Raw genomic sequence first — 17283 nt, 5'->3', positions numbered from 1 at the left:
ATATAATGGAATATGAAAGTTAGAAAAACGTATTGTAGCATTTAAACTTGTAGCATTTATAATCGACGTTAAAGCCCTCATCAGAACGTTCCCTAACCAGAGCAAATATTCGCCATTTGTAGTTGTATATTGTAAATATACAAATTTACTGAGAAGAGAATAACGTACCCTCTGTTCTGTCTATAAAGTTTATTGACTCTAATTGGTTAGGCCAAATATTTCTCATAATGCATTTACCCCACATTAGATCAGAACGTCACCATCGGTCCCAAGATGGCATACAACTCTGATATGATCGTGTATACTGTTGGTGATATGTTGCAGTACAATTTAAACACGGAGTGGATTAAGTGGTTTTTATTTTGTACCGACAGAGTAGATATATAGTTTATGGTATTAGTAACGTAATTTTAACCGAAAACAACAAAAAGAAGACTGGTTCAGTACTGACTAACTAGTTATACATTAGCCGACTACTAGACGGGTTTCGTCACATGAGCCTAAAATAGCCGACGGCCTAGTTCGATCGGTATGTCGCCCTCCTATGAGGTCACTGTCATAACAGCTGTGATTGCGTCTGCTATCGGTCTACTCTACATCTAAAAGCATCGAAGGGTTCGTAAACCGACGCTGCTGGAGCGTTATTTGTCCAAGAATACACCGTTAGTTAGAGAATTGGCCGATCAAAGTTTGGCGTTTCTACTTTCTGTCTGAATCGAAACGGAAGTTACGGGATTAGGAACTTAACTTGATTGTTCGCGCGGCTGCTGTGATAGCCTGTCAGTTGCAGCAACCACGTGTCGTCAACGGCTGCGACGTTCCTTCAGAGCGACTCCGCTTCCGGCTGTTTTACGTTCAATTCAAAAGTAAACGTTTTAAATGTCTCAACTTAAAACATCAAGGCCAAATTTCGACTAATTATTTTAAAATCTCTCCAAAGTTGAACCTCGAAACTGAGCCATGTAACCAAAAGTGACCGTAGAGATGCACTTATAAACGCACACGTGATTTTCATGCAAGTGTCTTCTTCGTACTCGCCTGATTACCTGTACTTCAATAATATGTATATATATATATATATATATGTATATAAAAGGGGCTTGCTATGATAATTCAAGTTGCCATTTTTGTTCACCGACTCTTTCTACGTCTTAATCTTTCTCATTGTTGCTCACTGAGTTCAGTTTGGCAGTAAACAGGTACTGCGTTACCAGCGAAATTCACGAGTTCGGCGACTGTTTCCATGCAATTATCATCGACTATGATGTAAGGATTTCGCTTGCTGTTGCGGTCAGTTGTTGCTTAAACAGCAGTAACGTAATAGAAGCAGGGATGCTTGCTTGTTTAATTAGAAGTTGCAGCAGTAGATGATGTGTTTGTCGCCAGCAGCGCTTGTCGGCCTTGGAGTCAGTTATCGTTACGGCTGACGCAGACGGCGCCACGGCTGCCTACATCAACCGATATCCTCCACTGCACCAGGGACAACAGTAGCCACCGCCGCTGCAGTTTTGCCGCTGGGTTCCCAGCCTCACCCTAATGCTTCCGTGTTTCGATTTTTTACGTTCAGTATCGCCGCTAAGCATTCCATGGGACGGCTGGCTTCTGCCAGCATGGACCAGCCGCGTTCAGCGGACAAACAACAGGATGAGTCACTCGGAGTCATCTGCAATTTTCTGTTTGGGCTTGCAGAATGACACATGCTTGTTGATTAATACAGAGGCGCACTAACGTAGAGACTGAGACATATTGAAGCGCCACGACGCGCGAAAAATGATGATGTGTGCCTTCGACAAGAGCGCCAACCTATGATGCCACAACTGAGCGACCCAGCTAGAATACTGGGTCGGATACGATGCGGCTCGAGAAGTCGATTCAGTTCGCGACGGGCCTCCTGACCGGCTGCAAGGCCTAAAAGTACTTGGCCGGTCGTTCGCTCTCTGTAGTTCGCCATTGCGATCACGTCGCTCTCACACAGCTTTTAAGACAACGGCTAGTAGAAACTAGTATAGGTGACGCTTTTACGGCATTTGCTATGGCATACCGCGCCGAAGGCATCTCAGGAATCTGCACATTACCTATTCGTCGCTCACGGCTCACCTTGACGCCTGTTTTCATATATTCATCGCCATTTTATTATTGTCCTGATGCGTACCGTCCTGTCACCTAGATAGATGGTAAGGGTGTCTTCAGAAAATAAGAGGAGAAATCAAAATAATATATGCATATATGGTACGAATAAGTATCATGTGCATATCAGACGCCGGATATCGCCACACGCAGATGGCCTTCGTTAACCTTGACATTCGAATCTGTGCATCCGCAGTGTGAGAGAAACCCAATGTAATGCACTGAAATATATATATAGCTTGCCATCAATCAACTGGTCAACACACGACTAACTTAATAGTTGACTAGCCTAACGTAACAAGTCAGGTAGCTTATCTCTGTTAAATGCAAAACCTATGTCATTTGTGACTGTCGAGTTATCCTCACGTTTCCTACAAAATACCTATGATTTAGGGCGAAGATAAAAAAATACGACGACTGTCAGTTTTTAGGGTGAAAAGTAGGTTTGATAAGTGGTAACTGGGTGCGGTTTGATCAAGGTAGGTTTACATTCCATCAATGGAACACTCCTTGAATGAAGTGTGTATATAGGCCTTTGGTTCAAATCCGTAAAAACTATAACTAGGGCTTAATCGAACTCGAGAAGATAGTTGTATCTAGTCGATACATCCTTATAGTTCCACGTCTGTGTAACAACGTCTAGCCATCGGAACGGGTTCCTGATTTTGAACATCTTACTCATTATAGTTTCGCTAGCTGTTTGGGGCCTCCTTTACATCGTAATCTGGCTAAGTATAGCAGCAAAACGAAGTTCTTCATCATAGGTCAAGGCTGCCTTCGTCTACTTATGTTCATCATACGTTGATGTAGCAGGCCATTTCCGTCGTGCATATCCGTCGCCTGGTCATTCACGTGTCCTTCTCTAGTAAAAAAAATAGATATAATACATGGTTATGTAAATTATATAAATAACGCCTTGTGTTCTATATGAAATGTATGTATTATGTCACATATAAATCCCATTTGCTTGCCATGTTCCGTTCTCTACTCGGTACTCTATCACAGCCAGATTTCCTTGGTTAAAATGAAAATAGTAAAGAAAAATCTTGCTTTAGGTGTTCAATAGCTCTTCCTACGTTCTCACATAGTCGAATGGTCGTCGTTTGTCGACGTAAACCTGTTCGAAGCCATTACCGGCCCGGGTACATATCTCAGCTGACTATACAATAGACACGCATATATAAATTTCATACGAGGACCATAATTCACATTACGCTTTTCTAAAGATGGTTGAAAATACAAAAAAAAAAAAAAGATTCATCAAGGTTTATGAATGAAGATGCGGCCACTGGTTGTTTACCATGATATCTGCACAATAGCGACCCCTATCTAATACCAGTGCACGCATATATTCTCCGTTAATATAAAACATAATAAGCGATTATGTTAGATAATATGAGTAAGCATTTTTGCTATACTTATGATAACATGTCCCATTAAATGGAGGTGCACTAGGAAAAAAAATACTAATTGGTAGTATTTGATTTTCCAAGCCATCCGATTACTCGCTGCGCCAACTCTAAAGATAGGTTCAAGCATTGCATTTTGAACATGTAATGGGAACATACAGAGGATGTATTTCTAGGCTTCACGAAATATCTCAAGTAATACTTTAGTCTTGATACGGTCAAACACCACCAAGCTAACACAAATATCAAATTTAGAGAAATCATTGACCCTGAGGGCAGGATGAGTGCCTTTACCATCAGTATCAAGAAGCCACCCTGAACTCGCCCCAGCGTTTAGGGCAACAATTCGTTACGCAACCGACAAGTTTCGCGCACTTTACAGATGAACCTCATTTTATTTGCCGGACGATGATTGTCTACGTTAGCTCTGCGGTGTTGCTTGTTGAAATTGCTATGTTTATTTATAAATGGATCTATCGAATGATCTCAGATATTAATGAATTTTATCACGCTTGACCATGAACGCTTCTAATTGCCTCTTCCGCTAACTACCTTACAATTACATTCTACTAACTACTACAACTAACTTCCCTAAACTAATGTCTTTTTTTTTGTTATTTCTAAGTGGTGCTTGGCTGCATATCTATTTTTGTAAATCACGTTTCTGGTGCGTGCATTATTGGTGCGTGAACGAGTTTCTTTTTAATATTATAGAAAAAAAAAATATGACCTGCTCATGTCAGGTACTTTATCACAGTCCTTACATATCTCAATCAATTACGTTCATCTGTAGGTCTCATACCTTATTTAAAGTCCTAGATTATTGTTATAGCTAGTGTGGTTGAATACAGGCAAACCTGATATTTTGTTGGCGTATGACAAAAAATACAAAGCCTTACGAGACGTAGTTTATATATAGACAAGTTTGATAAGTTATAACTATGCACAGGTGTCAATGGAGGTACGAAGCAACTTCACGCAAATACCCCGGACGAGCGAATGTTTGTAGTCGTAATAAAAAGTAGGTTGAAAATTCAAAAATGTGACAGTGCAGGGTTGCTTAGTATGGAGCTGGAAACGTCCGAATAATCGAGTGTGGTAGTTGTGTATATTCAAGGGCTGACCAGCCGATCTTCTGGAGAGTTCAGCTGCTGCTGACACCGGCAGCCATAGGTCTGTCAATACGATGCAAAGGGTCATATCATTATACAATGGTAAACATGCATAAAATTAAACCTTGGTTGTCTTAATCCACTTTAGGCAGACATGCCATCTGCCCGCTACAGGCAACGGGACACAATTTACCTTTTACTGCAAAACGCGGGTACAGGGATATAGGGTAAGCGAAGGGTGAAACGGCACTCTATATAGTGGAATAGAAGCCCTGTCCTAGGCCTGCCTTGTCGTCTAGAGAAATGGCGACTCTGTAAAGTGTTGAAAATCAATATTGTACTGGATTTGTTGGCCGAATTGATTTTAATGGAACGAATGTTGATACGAATGGACTAAGTGCAAATAAATCACCGTCATCAGTCATATACGCGTGACCTTTCAACCAATCGCGCGTGCTACATCATATCTAGTTTGCGCTTTGTCTGTTCTAAGTATGTACATTACAATATGTCCTCATATCCGCACAGACCTGATAGTGCTACTGCGGACCTTTACTTAGCACAGGCTGCTAGTTAGACAACTAGAATATTGTAGGGGATTGCCTTATAGAAGGGGAAGAACAGTGCGTCGACTCCGTTTCAACGTTCGTCGTGCATGCCCCAGGTAGAGCGTACGACTGATGTGGGCATGTCGAGTCAGCTACTGCTGGTTTTGCTTTGAAGTATTTTCTCTGATCCGCCGTCATTCAAGTTCATTAAATTAAAATGCTTAGTAGTACGACATAAACTTATGTCTATATATATATATATATATATATATATATGCAATTTTGACAAAGGCAACTCATATAATATCTATACCAAGTTGTGTCGCGGAACATTGCTGTATATCACACAGTTTTATAATTCTATGCAGATTAATCTTTTAAACAAACGCCCTATTCATCATTTAGCAGCTGTGGAAAGGGGCAAGTAGGCTACCTGACCAATCAATCAAAAAAACTAATAATCAACATATAATACGAGATTTGATTGCGGGTTTTGCGCGGAACTTAAAGATATCTGTACGGCTGAAGTTTTGGGTGTGAGTTTAGTGTCGTGTTAACAGTTCTATTGGAGCTTTGCTTACTTCAAGCCGAAGTAGACGATGTAAACGATAAAGACTCACAGGGGAGTCAGACCTCCCGTAGTGTAGCACTGCATCTTCGACCTTTCTTTAGGCTTGCCGTTCACAGTTGACTGCTTGGTCTGCATAATGAGAGGACTACAGGCTTAGCATCGCAGCAGCCACAGTTATTTTTCTATCTACGTCAACCCTATCCTATATGCCGACCTGTCTCAGAAAACCTACGCTATATAACCTATATAGATATATATCAGAAAGACAATGCGAGCCCTAGACAAGCTTGTGTTACACCCAGAGAGGCATGAATTTGGACTGCGTGGCTGTTCTCTTTAGATAGGTATAGCAGTTAGGTTTCGATGGAAGTCCAAATGTCTGTTTCAATATAGTGTGCAATATTGTCGACACGTCGATCACTTCGAGTCTAAGGAGATGGAACTAGGTATATTGTATATAGTAATAAAAATGATCCTGTATTGCCTCTGTTCGTATTATCAAAGTGACGTGTGTCGTCTTCAATGGGCAATGAAGTCACTACTTCCAAATGATAATAATCATGCCTCATCTGCGGGATTGCATGCGTCAATCAAGCAAGATGCATGTGTTTGACCACCCAAAATATGACTTGCAATATGTCTACGCTGGGCAGATTAAGGTATCCATTTGTAGATCAGTTGAATATGCAGTTACATGAAAAAATATTGCACCAACTAAAAATAAGTAAATGTTAGTTCAAGAGATGGGGTCTGTGAGCCTTATATCGAAGTTAAGCATAGATATAGGCAATAACTGTGAAAGTCGGGGGGTAAAGCACGAGGAAGATCTGAAATGTTGTGAATCTTGGACTAGTAACAACACGTTACGCTGATGCCTCAACGATACTTTAGAAGAAGTTCTGTTAGGTACTATTAACAATTGGACTGAGCACACGGTCGGTTTAAATGATGTATTCATCTATGCAATAGGTACGTTCTGCAAGCTTATCCGAATTAAGTATACCTCATAACAAAAGAGCTACTTAAATGTTTCCTAGTGGTATTCACGATAGAAAGGTTGTACCTATTCAATCGAGTGAGTTTAGCTTCTGCAAATTTCTAGTAGATAATGAACATCTTAACAGTAGGCTTTATATACACATAGTTGTATGTCCTTATTATCACAAGGCCCAATTTTGAAAAACACGATGAAAAGTCAGAAGCACTATGCTAAAGGATAGCTGACTTCCATTATAAGGTAAGGATCGTAGCCGAGATCTAACCGAAGGACAGTTATTCGGCATTGCTAAATCTGCTAGACAACTTTACCAAAATGTACCAAGGGTTCACTGAAGAAGATCTGAAGCGCTTACGAGAGTTTATTCATTTGAATCATTTTTTTACGGAAATTTCTTACAAAATACGTTTACCGCCTTTAATTTAGTTAAAAAAAAAACAACGTCTTAATTTGACATTGCAAGCTTTCAAAATATTGAAGGAAACTGTTTAGGCCTTCGGTTAACACATTAAAATATACGACAATTTGCTGTCGCTCCTACAAGCAACTATACTATTGGTGCGGTTAATCATACACGTTCAAGCAAACGTCTAATAAGAAACTATTTCCCAATACTTGAACCTTTCCTGCCGGTATATGGTCAAACACAGTGGTACTTTACTACTACGGAAAAATCTCCTGAACAGTTCCCAAGTGCGAATCTGGTCCGGCGACCCACGCCTAAAAAGAGCCGAAACGGAGTACCGGATTCGCGCTTGGTCTCTTCTCTGAACTACCTCTAGACAAAGGCAATGAAAGCCTAATAAAGGAAACGATAGACGAATTCACAGACAATAGTGACGCATCTTTGAGCATAATGTTTTTGACAGCTTTCCATGGCTAACGATCGAATCGGCGCCATAGAAGCAAAAAAGGTACGCAGACAGTTATATTTCAGGTATGAAAAAGCAAGCCAGGTACGTACCTCTGGGTTACTCTGGATCAAAACTTTATTAGCTCATCGCAGATTTCGCACTGAATGTCCGAACAAGAAAACCGCCTTATCCAACAAAGGCGCTCTGACAGGTCTAGTGGCACAGAATACCGGCAGGTGGATGAAGACACACATAAACATTCATCCTATAACTTACGCAATTGCAACAATGGCTTTCATAAGCTACGAAAATTTCCAGAAACACCTGTTCAGAATCGAGCAAGGCTTTTAAATGATCTTTTGTTCGTCTAGAAGTAAGGTGACGATGATTATCACAAACTTTTTCATAGTCAGGAGCCGCATGCTTTTATCTAGCGAACTAGCGAGGGCGCAGATGGCATAAATGAGATCACAAGACAAAAAAGATGTATATGTAACGTGCTGGACTGTTTGCAGTAAATATGTGAGTTCTTTACGTAAGTTATCGCTTGACTAATTGCAACAGTTCACACAAATCCTCGAAGGCCGGAACAAACATGGTAGGCAACCCAATTTTGCCTCCAGCCTCACAGGTACCTTGATCTGCTTCTGAACAGTTGATCCAGCGCTTTCTACTAGTATACACAACAATGTTTAAGAACGTTATATAGCAGTGTACTTTATTTATGTGATTATCGCGTTGGGTACAATACTAATCCGACGTAAGTTCTGGTCAAATTTTTGCTTTTGAAAGCGCACGGAAGCCTTATTGGCATGTTCGGTCACATACATACCGAACGTACTATTATCTAGCTACTAATGAAGAGCAATATCCAACAGCTTAAATAATCGTTAAGTTATCATTAGGAAATGTGTAGACCTTCATTCAGCACCTAACCTTAATTCCGACTTTCTTCTAGGCAGCATTTAAAAGACAAAACTATTGAGACGCTAGTTAAGAGTATAAGAATAAAGAAAAAAAACTAACTAATTATTATATAAATGAAAAGTGTTGGACCGGTTGCGTCCGTACGCGCTCGTCGGAAGACCTGGTTCTGGAAGCCTTCGGTGATACCCCTTCGGATCACTTCACATGTCCAACTTACGAAATTCTGTTTTTAGATAAAAAAAAGCATTTAGCACGATGATGGTACGACAATTTTTGTCGAGTTGTTAGCAAATACAAATCTGATTCATGTGCAATTATGTAGAACTAACATCGTTAAAAGAGTATGAAAAGTATATTATTTTTCCCTATTTCGAAATTTAATGAACCCAAAAACACGTCTCTTGTCGCCACCTCACTCATATCTGGGACCTGCATTTGTCCTGTCTCAATGTAAAGCAATAGTGATTTTGTATTTAATACAAGCAAACTATGGCGACATACGCTACGAGCGGGCAATAATTTGCTTCTAGTTCTAAATACGTGTCGATAGGACCATTGGCAAGCGTGTTTCTGGCAACCGATATTTCCTCGAGTGCCCTCTTCTCAAGGTTATTTTTACCTCGTTTGTTTTTATGATCAGGACATTCTATCAGGACACCTTGATGAATTTTTGAAACGTTTGGTGTTTCGTTAATTGATAACAGACTAAAGACCATGACGCCACTGTCTTTATCATCATTTGTTACGATCGTGCATTTGAATGTACCAACTCCATTACCAGGACTTTGGCCAGCGCATACGCCAAACCCTTAGAAAAGATGTTTTGTTTGGCTGATGCTTTCAATAAGCATTATTTTTTGATACAATTTCATACATTTCTATCCAACTACGCTACTATCCTAGGCAACCTAAAAACCTAGATTGCGTGTTAATTCTTAACATGGTGGTGCTATCTGTCGCATTTGGTTTTTTGAGGCTCCGTGAAGATACTTTTGTTCAATCAAAGTCCTTACCATTTTGCCTTTGAAGAAAATATTGAAGGTGATTTTTCGTGCTTAGACGGCGTGACGCTTTATTTCGGCAATTATTAAAGCACAGCACAAACTACGATGTAAAAAACAATTCGTTTCCAATAAACAAATGTAACTTCAATAAGCTTACGTATGGATATATACATAGTTGACGTTCATCATCTAGAAGGTCATCAGATGAATTGTACGTAGCTGCGACTCAATAAAATATAATGAATACTCCATTACACAGATGTGATATCCGGACCTTTCTATTTCCTCTAACTTAATTTGCCACAAACATGCATTTTTTTTTAAATTTAAAAAAGCTTTTCGAATGCACAGACCTTACAAGTATACTTTCATATTTCTTAAGCCTACATACAAACTTTTTTAGAAGCGGAGCATTCTTAGTGGCACCGGTCCTTCGAGGTGTATGATGGAAACTGTACTTCATGAGGAAATAGCACTAATAGAGTTGCTAGTGAAGGTATATAATCAACGTTTAGTGACGCCAGCAAACCGTTGGTTTTCCATACACTGTTCTCGCTTTAATAGCAATAGTAATTTATTAATTACCTAACCATCATTGTGGTCATGTTCCTTCAGTCATTATAACGGTACCCTCGTAATCGATTTATATATAGCTCCATTTATATATATATATATATATATATATATATATATATATATATATAGACAATCGTCATTCAGATGCAGATATTGCAGTTTGAGACATTGAGTTGGCATCACGTGCTCTGCAGCGCTGCCAGCAGTGAAAATCGATGTGGGAGCGAAGGTTTGTGTAAGTGTGCCATTTACGTCGTTTGAGACGACCGGGTCGAAACAGGAATTATAAATACTTGTTTGCCCCATTAACAGCGGTATATAAATTACTAAGCACTGGGTCGACGAATCCGTGAGGTTTATCGCTCAATTTGCTGACCATCGACAAACGACTAAATAGATATACTTTAATGAGTAGAATGCAAACGACTTTATAAGACTTCTGAAAAGGGTCCATTAGGGAATACATTTTTATTAGATCACTAGGACGCAGCGCGTGTTTGACGCCAATTACCGCTTGTACGAATAGGTTGTTTTATAATCGTAGACATGCGTATCGGAAACCTAATGTTCAGAACAATTAAAACAGGAGAAATCGGACATTCTCTCGGCAATTGCTTCCACCAATAAGCAATGCTAAAATAAGGTAGAAACATGAAACGAGTCCAAATAGATCAGATTGTTACATTTGTTCCAATGTGCTTATGCAGTCAAGGAGTTACCACGCACAAGTACGTACCTGTTAATATAACTTACTGAAGTTGGTTACGCAGTTAGAAAAATACGCGCACGATCCTTTTTACGTTCTTCGCATAAAAATACTTTTCCAGTTTGAAGGAAAATTGATCAAAGATCATATTGTAATAACAATGTCGTAACTGTAGTAGTAAGGCAATTATAATGCGGGTTTCGTTGGCATGGATAACAGTATTGCATACATAGAGGCCTTATGCATATGTAGCATCTATCAAAACTACTATTTTTAGTAAAAACATAACAGCGACTGCAGACGAACCGCAGCTTGTCATTAGGAGGCTATTTAGGTGCTTTTCAAAGTCTACTCATATGCGCATCAACATAAAGACAAAATTCAATATAATCTTATCTATTTTTAGTGATGGAACCAATAAAAGGAATATACGGTGTCGGCGTAGCTCAAATCGATCAGGACTATTGATCATTCTACAAAATAACCTCACACAAAAAATCACTTGACCATATGTAAGCTCAATATCGGATATTGTGCATTTCTCGTTTGAATAATGTCCATAGATTAGGCCCGTAAACTCGTTCGTGTCCGGCTTCCCTGATGCACGGCAATGATGCTTGTCACCACTCGAGGTCTATTGCTACAACGCTGAACGCCGGTAGATGCTGGCGTAGGCTATGCAAATTGGCGCATGCAGTTGGGCCGGGCCGTCAAGCCAAAGGAGTATTCCAAAGCTCTGCATACGCCACTGTAAAGAAAGGGAATGTAAAGCGCATCATACACACTTTAGCAGTCCTCTACGTCATCATTATGAGTCGTAACAGAAAAATGCAAAAACGTTCGCGTGCTCAACGACATTTGATCGAAGTCGAGCGTCGGAAACAACAGAATACGTTACCATTAAGGTGACGTGTGTTGCGAGAAGGTCTTCTTGAAAAGTGACACATGCACGGTAATAGCCAATGGAATTGGCTGCACGTCACGTGCATCAATTTTCGTACAGCAAGAGTACGTCGGCTGCTTTAAACACAGCCGACCGCTATCCGCTAACAGAGCCCTACTCACAATGTCAACACGTTAGAGTTGGCCAAGCCAATTCAGTTACCAGCTATATTCAGCGGCGTAAATGAAAGATGCTCAAGGCGTGGTTTTTATAAAATAATTGCTAATATCCTATTGCGCTTTGCTCTCAGTTTTTTTTTTCAATATTACTATTTTGTTATATGATAAACTTCTTTTACCTACATAGGTCATATACGTTGGTGATGACCTGTGCGAAACTTTGAGGTTTTGCCAAAACGATACGCTTCACAAGTGGCAGCGAGTTATTTGCGTAGGAGCGCGCCAAATAGTCCTTTCGCTTTCCAAAGCCACTTTTATTCGTCCACAACCGTTGCAAATCGTTGGCTCCGGTGGGCTCCGGTGGGCTTCGTAGTGGAAAAATGACATCAATAAGTCTGTCGATGAAAAATTCTAGAAGCTTAGCGACACTGGCGCCAAACTAAAAGGACTACAACACACAGGCCGTGAACTCTTATTTATTTTTATTATTTATTATATTATATTTACTATTAGAAATAGTATATTTCAATAAATAGAAGCATCAACCCTATACTTTATTTGATGAAAATTGAGTGGTAGCAAACGTTGAGACTTAGGAGACTAGTTTAGGAATATTTGAGAAAGGTATTGATTTAGGTGTGTTTCATTCGTTGTTAAACACTGATGATAGGGAGACCGCAAGTGTTTATCTACTCTTATAATGTTATCATAATAGACAATTAAGCTCCCAGTTTATTTTTCATAGTATAATATAATTATTAAATGATTATGAAATTAAACATGGTTAATCATTAGTTTTTTGCCCCAATTTATAATCGCAACATATAATAATATTAATATATATAGTAAAAATATAATAATAATTATATAATTTACCGGTAATAAATATACGGCAGTCTTTTTGACAACGTCATGGATATCTGCGGGGCTACCTATTTCTAATGCCTCAACTCCATTAAAATGTTTGCATTGCAATAAAGTTCTGGATGTTAAACACTAGTGTTTTGCAAGAACCGTCGGAGACTACCGTTTTGTCGTGGAGATAAATTTGATTTCAGGTCATCAACTTTTCTACAAATACGACCGTTTTAGAGTCAAGTGCTTACGACGGTATCGTGCACCTCGCGGTCGCATGGCGCATCTGCTAGGTTTTTGTTGCACAGTCTTGCGTAAAGGTGCAAGGCGACTGGGTCTGCACATGTTGCCCCCTAGCCTAAAGTACTTATAAGAAGAAGAAGTCGTTAATTCAACGGCTGAGAACGTGTCAAGAAAAATAACCCAAACACGTCGGTTTCTTGCCGGTTGAAACACTCGAATCTACAGCATTGTGTCGTGACGTGTATGTGCGTGTTGTACGAAGGTCCTGGCGTTCTGTTTTATACGATCTACTTAACCCAGAAATTCAATTCTACAGCCCTACCTGACTGGATCTTGAAATGAGCAAAACCGCTGCGCGTAGGCCAGCAGACCCTTCACAACATGCACTTACAATCCGCTTATGGAGCTAGACTAACTGCGCGACGGAAGCTCCATATAGAAGGTGTCAACCGATTATTTTTTTACCTTTCTGGTAATGGTCTATGCTATGGAGACACAATGTGCGTATTTCTGTAGCCGAAACTAAATTAACTTGACTTGGACAATCGACGGTTCCATCAAGACAGTGCTACCTATTATTGCACGCTGGAAACGTATAAATTATTTAGAAAAAGGTTTTGTAATTTTATCACAGTTTAGTATTGATATGTTTGGCACGACGTTACCGCGATCCAACTTTGAAATTCAGTTGTGCCATACGAAGCAACGATTCGAAACAGCACCGAAAGCGATATTGAGGTATAACGGGGGTTACGAGAGAGGATAAACGAGGCTGAACTTCCTTCTCTCGCTCGAGGAGTCTGTTGGACCCTCTCCAACTCTAATACTTAAAGCCGTAGTTGCCTGAACATGGCTGCCTTAAGCTGTGGTAAAAAAAGAAAAGCATATTCATTACAACCCGTGGCCAGGACGGCACCGTCCTACCCGTTGCCTTTTGACGCCATTGTAGCTCACATGTCGCTGCCAATCCAATAACTTCAAGGTTTACTTCGATGTAGGGGGTTCCACAAGATTTGTGACCTTCCGCACTTGTGTTCATGCACGGTTTTACTGAACCTCGTGAAGAATGTTAACAGTTCGTTAGCCACTTACTTCTTTGGTGACTCTATCACCTGTTGAATTTATTGTGTAATTCACTTTATTAGCCAAACATGTACAGCTAGAAGAAAGTGAAGGCGAGATTGGCTCATCAACGGAACGTGTGCGCAAGCCCGTTTGTATGTGTGTCTAGCCGTGTACGAAAGCAGATACTGAAATAGTTAGCCGCGTTAGTTGGATATATTTTTTGTACGACGAGATGTACAGGTAACAAAAATGTCGAAGTTAATTAAGAGACAAGAGGCAGTCGAAAACAGGATTTCGGCCTAATATCTATTGCGACGAGAACGATTTACAAAAATCTCAAAGAATCTCAACCCATAATTTGGCATTACTGCAAGTTTTCATTGCGAACTTCGGTTAAACAATCGTTCGATGACCGGCCTTCTAGATGGACAAAAGTATATGTGGTAAAGTGCTTACTTATTTATTTGTTAGCGTACATTAGTATACGATCTAAGCAATTAACCTTGTCTTTAACATCATAGAAACGTTGCACGAGCTAAGGACTCACTTTTGTAAGTTGCAACATACTAGCACAAGCGCAAGTTCTATAGACGGCTTTAGCAGATATGGTTCGGCCAGATTTTTCTGAACGTATCAAGGAAGTGCGTCTTTTCGAAGTGCAGACGACATCCTCAGACTAACTGTCTCTGTGCATTACTTTCGAAAATATTTTCTGTATTAGAACAAGACCTTTGTAGTTACTGACAGCCATACATGATGTAATTTTTTTAAGTAAATAAGTAAAACTAATTAAAGTGGTCCCTTACTGCTCGAATCTCTCGATTACGTTTTTACCGTAGGCGCGTATAAAGAGTAGTAATAATTTAATCATATCGTTTCGATCGACTTTCCCCTTTAAAAAGTGTCTTCGTGTTGTCGTAATTGTAATGTTTTCAGGGGCCATTCGCTGGTGAGTGCTCAATGAAATAATTTTGCTATATATCTTAATAGAAACAATTTTTGTTCGTTAACATTTTTTCTTAACAAACAAACAAAAAAAAACAAACAAAGCAAATACAGTACTTATTCTATCTATAGTTATCGTTCCTATAATATCGTTTAGTCCTAAACAACTTCTAACCATTATGAACTATACTTTTTAGCTAGCCACGGCCCCCTACGTTAATGAGCGTCGGACATCGTTGCTTTGATAGCGCGCATTGGAAATCATCATCATAAAAAACACTATATCGCGTTTCACTAATTACACTCATATACTTATACACCCATACCAGTTAAAACATCTCTGCAGTCAACGTTCCCCAACCTCTTGCTATCTGCTTTGGCTTGTTCTGACAATTACAAAGTCTCTCTGAGTGTTCTAGGTTCTCAACGATGACTCTGCCGATGTTTTCTTTTTGTGTCGTCTTCAATTTTCTAGGAACTTCACGGCCCCATCCAAGAACAGGCGACACCTTCGCTCGGCAGCGTTTAGACGGCACCTAGATAGTACACACGCAGACACACACACGCATAGACACCCCTATTTCTATTTTTTCTCCCTTTGTTCTCTTTTTGTTGCGCTCATGGATGCGTTGATGGTGGCCGCAGCGCCTCAATGATGATAGGTTGTTATTTGTTACAGCAACTTCACTGCTTAGTCAACGGCTGAGCGGCAATTGCCGTCGTTCTAAGTAACCTCGAATCGAACGAAGTTCGGAGCAGGCCACTGAATCGTTGCTTTTAACGCATCGCCTGTTTCTATTCAAGACGACAACAACTATTGCCACTTTAAACAGAAATAGCTGATAGTTGGTTAGTCGTTCACTCGGCACTCCGTTAGACGGTCGCCGGTCCTTGTAGAAACCGAAAAAAAAGTCAAGAGCTAAGACTCTCTGCAGGCGCGATGTTGTCCTGAATGAGGCAGCATAAGTTGCAGCCGTCGATGTTGGCCAGGTTGCTTCTAGGAATATTGCTCGAAGGACATGCGACAGTGGCAGTTCGATGGCAATACGAGGAGACCGGCACAGCTAAAAAGTCCGAAATAGAGAGAATGGAAAAAGCAAAGCGCACAGGACCTCGAACGCGAATGGCGTATGAGAGTGATTAGATCTGAAGTGAAGATCATCAGCAGCAGCAGCAGCCGCCGCCGATTTGATTCAAACAGAAGCAATGCATTTAATCACGGAACGTGAGACTGTTTTCTTTTCGAGAAATCCGGCAGCTGTCGAAGTGTCGGTAGGGCCGTCGCGTATCTTGCTTCTCGCTGAATCTCGAAATTACCGCATGAGAATAAATAACTGCTTGTGATAAGACTGCCACTATCTTACGGATTTGAATATTTCAGATATGTGCATCAACACTTCAGTTCTACGCTCGCTCCTGATGGCGTATCTGAGAATGCGCGCATACAGTCGATTCTGAGAGAATGTCACATGTAGCCAGAGAAAGCCAATTTGCCTTTTTCTACCTATAAATTTGTTCAGCACGTGGGGTGGCCGTACGTTGCTTGTAGATGCTTGCTTGCTTGCTTGCTACGAAATTTCCGATGAAACCGCTAAAGGTGCCGATTTTAAATAGCGCATTTCAATGAGATGGTAAATATTATTTGTGCGGTTGCTCGTACTCTTCCTGTACCACATCATGTATATAACTGGTTCTTCATAGTTGTCGGCTGAGTGTTGACCACGTGTGTTATCTATATTTCATAGCTGTCAAACTTGGCGGTGGCGTGATCGGTCCTCAGATGTTCCGTTGTGATAGCTGTTCGTACTCGAGCTATCGCCTTCACCATCTTAAGCGGCACAGGTTAACACATTCAGGTGAAAAACCGTTTTCCTGTGAAAGGTGCCCGTTTACCTCGGCACGTCTGGATGCCCTACAGGCTCATCGACGGAGTCATGCCAAACACGACCCGCTTGCCTGTGGCGTTTGCGCGTTCGCTGCGAGCAATGCTGAAGCTCTCAAGGCGCACCTTAAACTTCATCATTACGCATGTCAAAACTGCGACCTGGTAGCGCCCACGTTCAAGGTATGCGATAAAATATTGATCTTATATATCAGAATATATAGAATCAGTATAAGATATTCGGGATGCGGGAGATAGTGCAATTTTTTTTGCACACAAAGGGAAACGTGCTAACAACAGTCTATTTCAGCAGAAGTAATTGACTAGTAATAATCCTAAGCTTCAACACGGTGATACATCGAGAGAAGTACATGTGACTACTTCATTACAGATACGTAAA

The 17283-nt window shown here is 40.4% G+C and overlaps 1 protein-coding gene across 4 annotated transcripts in view; it reads left to right on the top strand.

Annotated features, from left to right (window-relative positions):
- Nucleotides 1-17283, top strand: part of LOC111251540 (uncharacterized) — a 34038-nt gene that overhangs the window by 14901 nt on the left and 1854 nt on the right. Inside the window, exons 1-2 of one of the 4 annotated variants that reach the window (XM_022808204.2) lie at nt 14202-15005; nt 15477-17066. In XM_022808204.2, coding sequence (XP_022663939.1) covers nt 16782-17066 — 285 coding nt within the window. In that variant the 5' untranslated portion in view covers nt 14202-15005; nt 15477-16781. Of the gene's footprint in view, nt 1-14201; nt 15006-15332; nt 17067-17283 lie in introns of those variants that run through there. The other 3 variants (XM_086990851.1, XM_086990850.1, XM_086990852.1) reach the window with 3 other exon arrangements.

Source organism: Varroa destructor, unplaced genomic scaffold (assembly GCF_002443255.2).
Source record: "Varroa destructor unplaced genomic scaffold, Vdes_3.0 BEIS01000005.1, whole genome shotgun sequence".
NCBI classification, from domain to species: domain Eukaryota; kingdom Metazoa; phylum Arthropoda; class Arachnida; order Mesostigmata; family Varroidae; genus Varroa; species Varroa destructor.
This window is presented reverse-complemented; position numbering and strand designations above follow the sequence as displayed.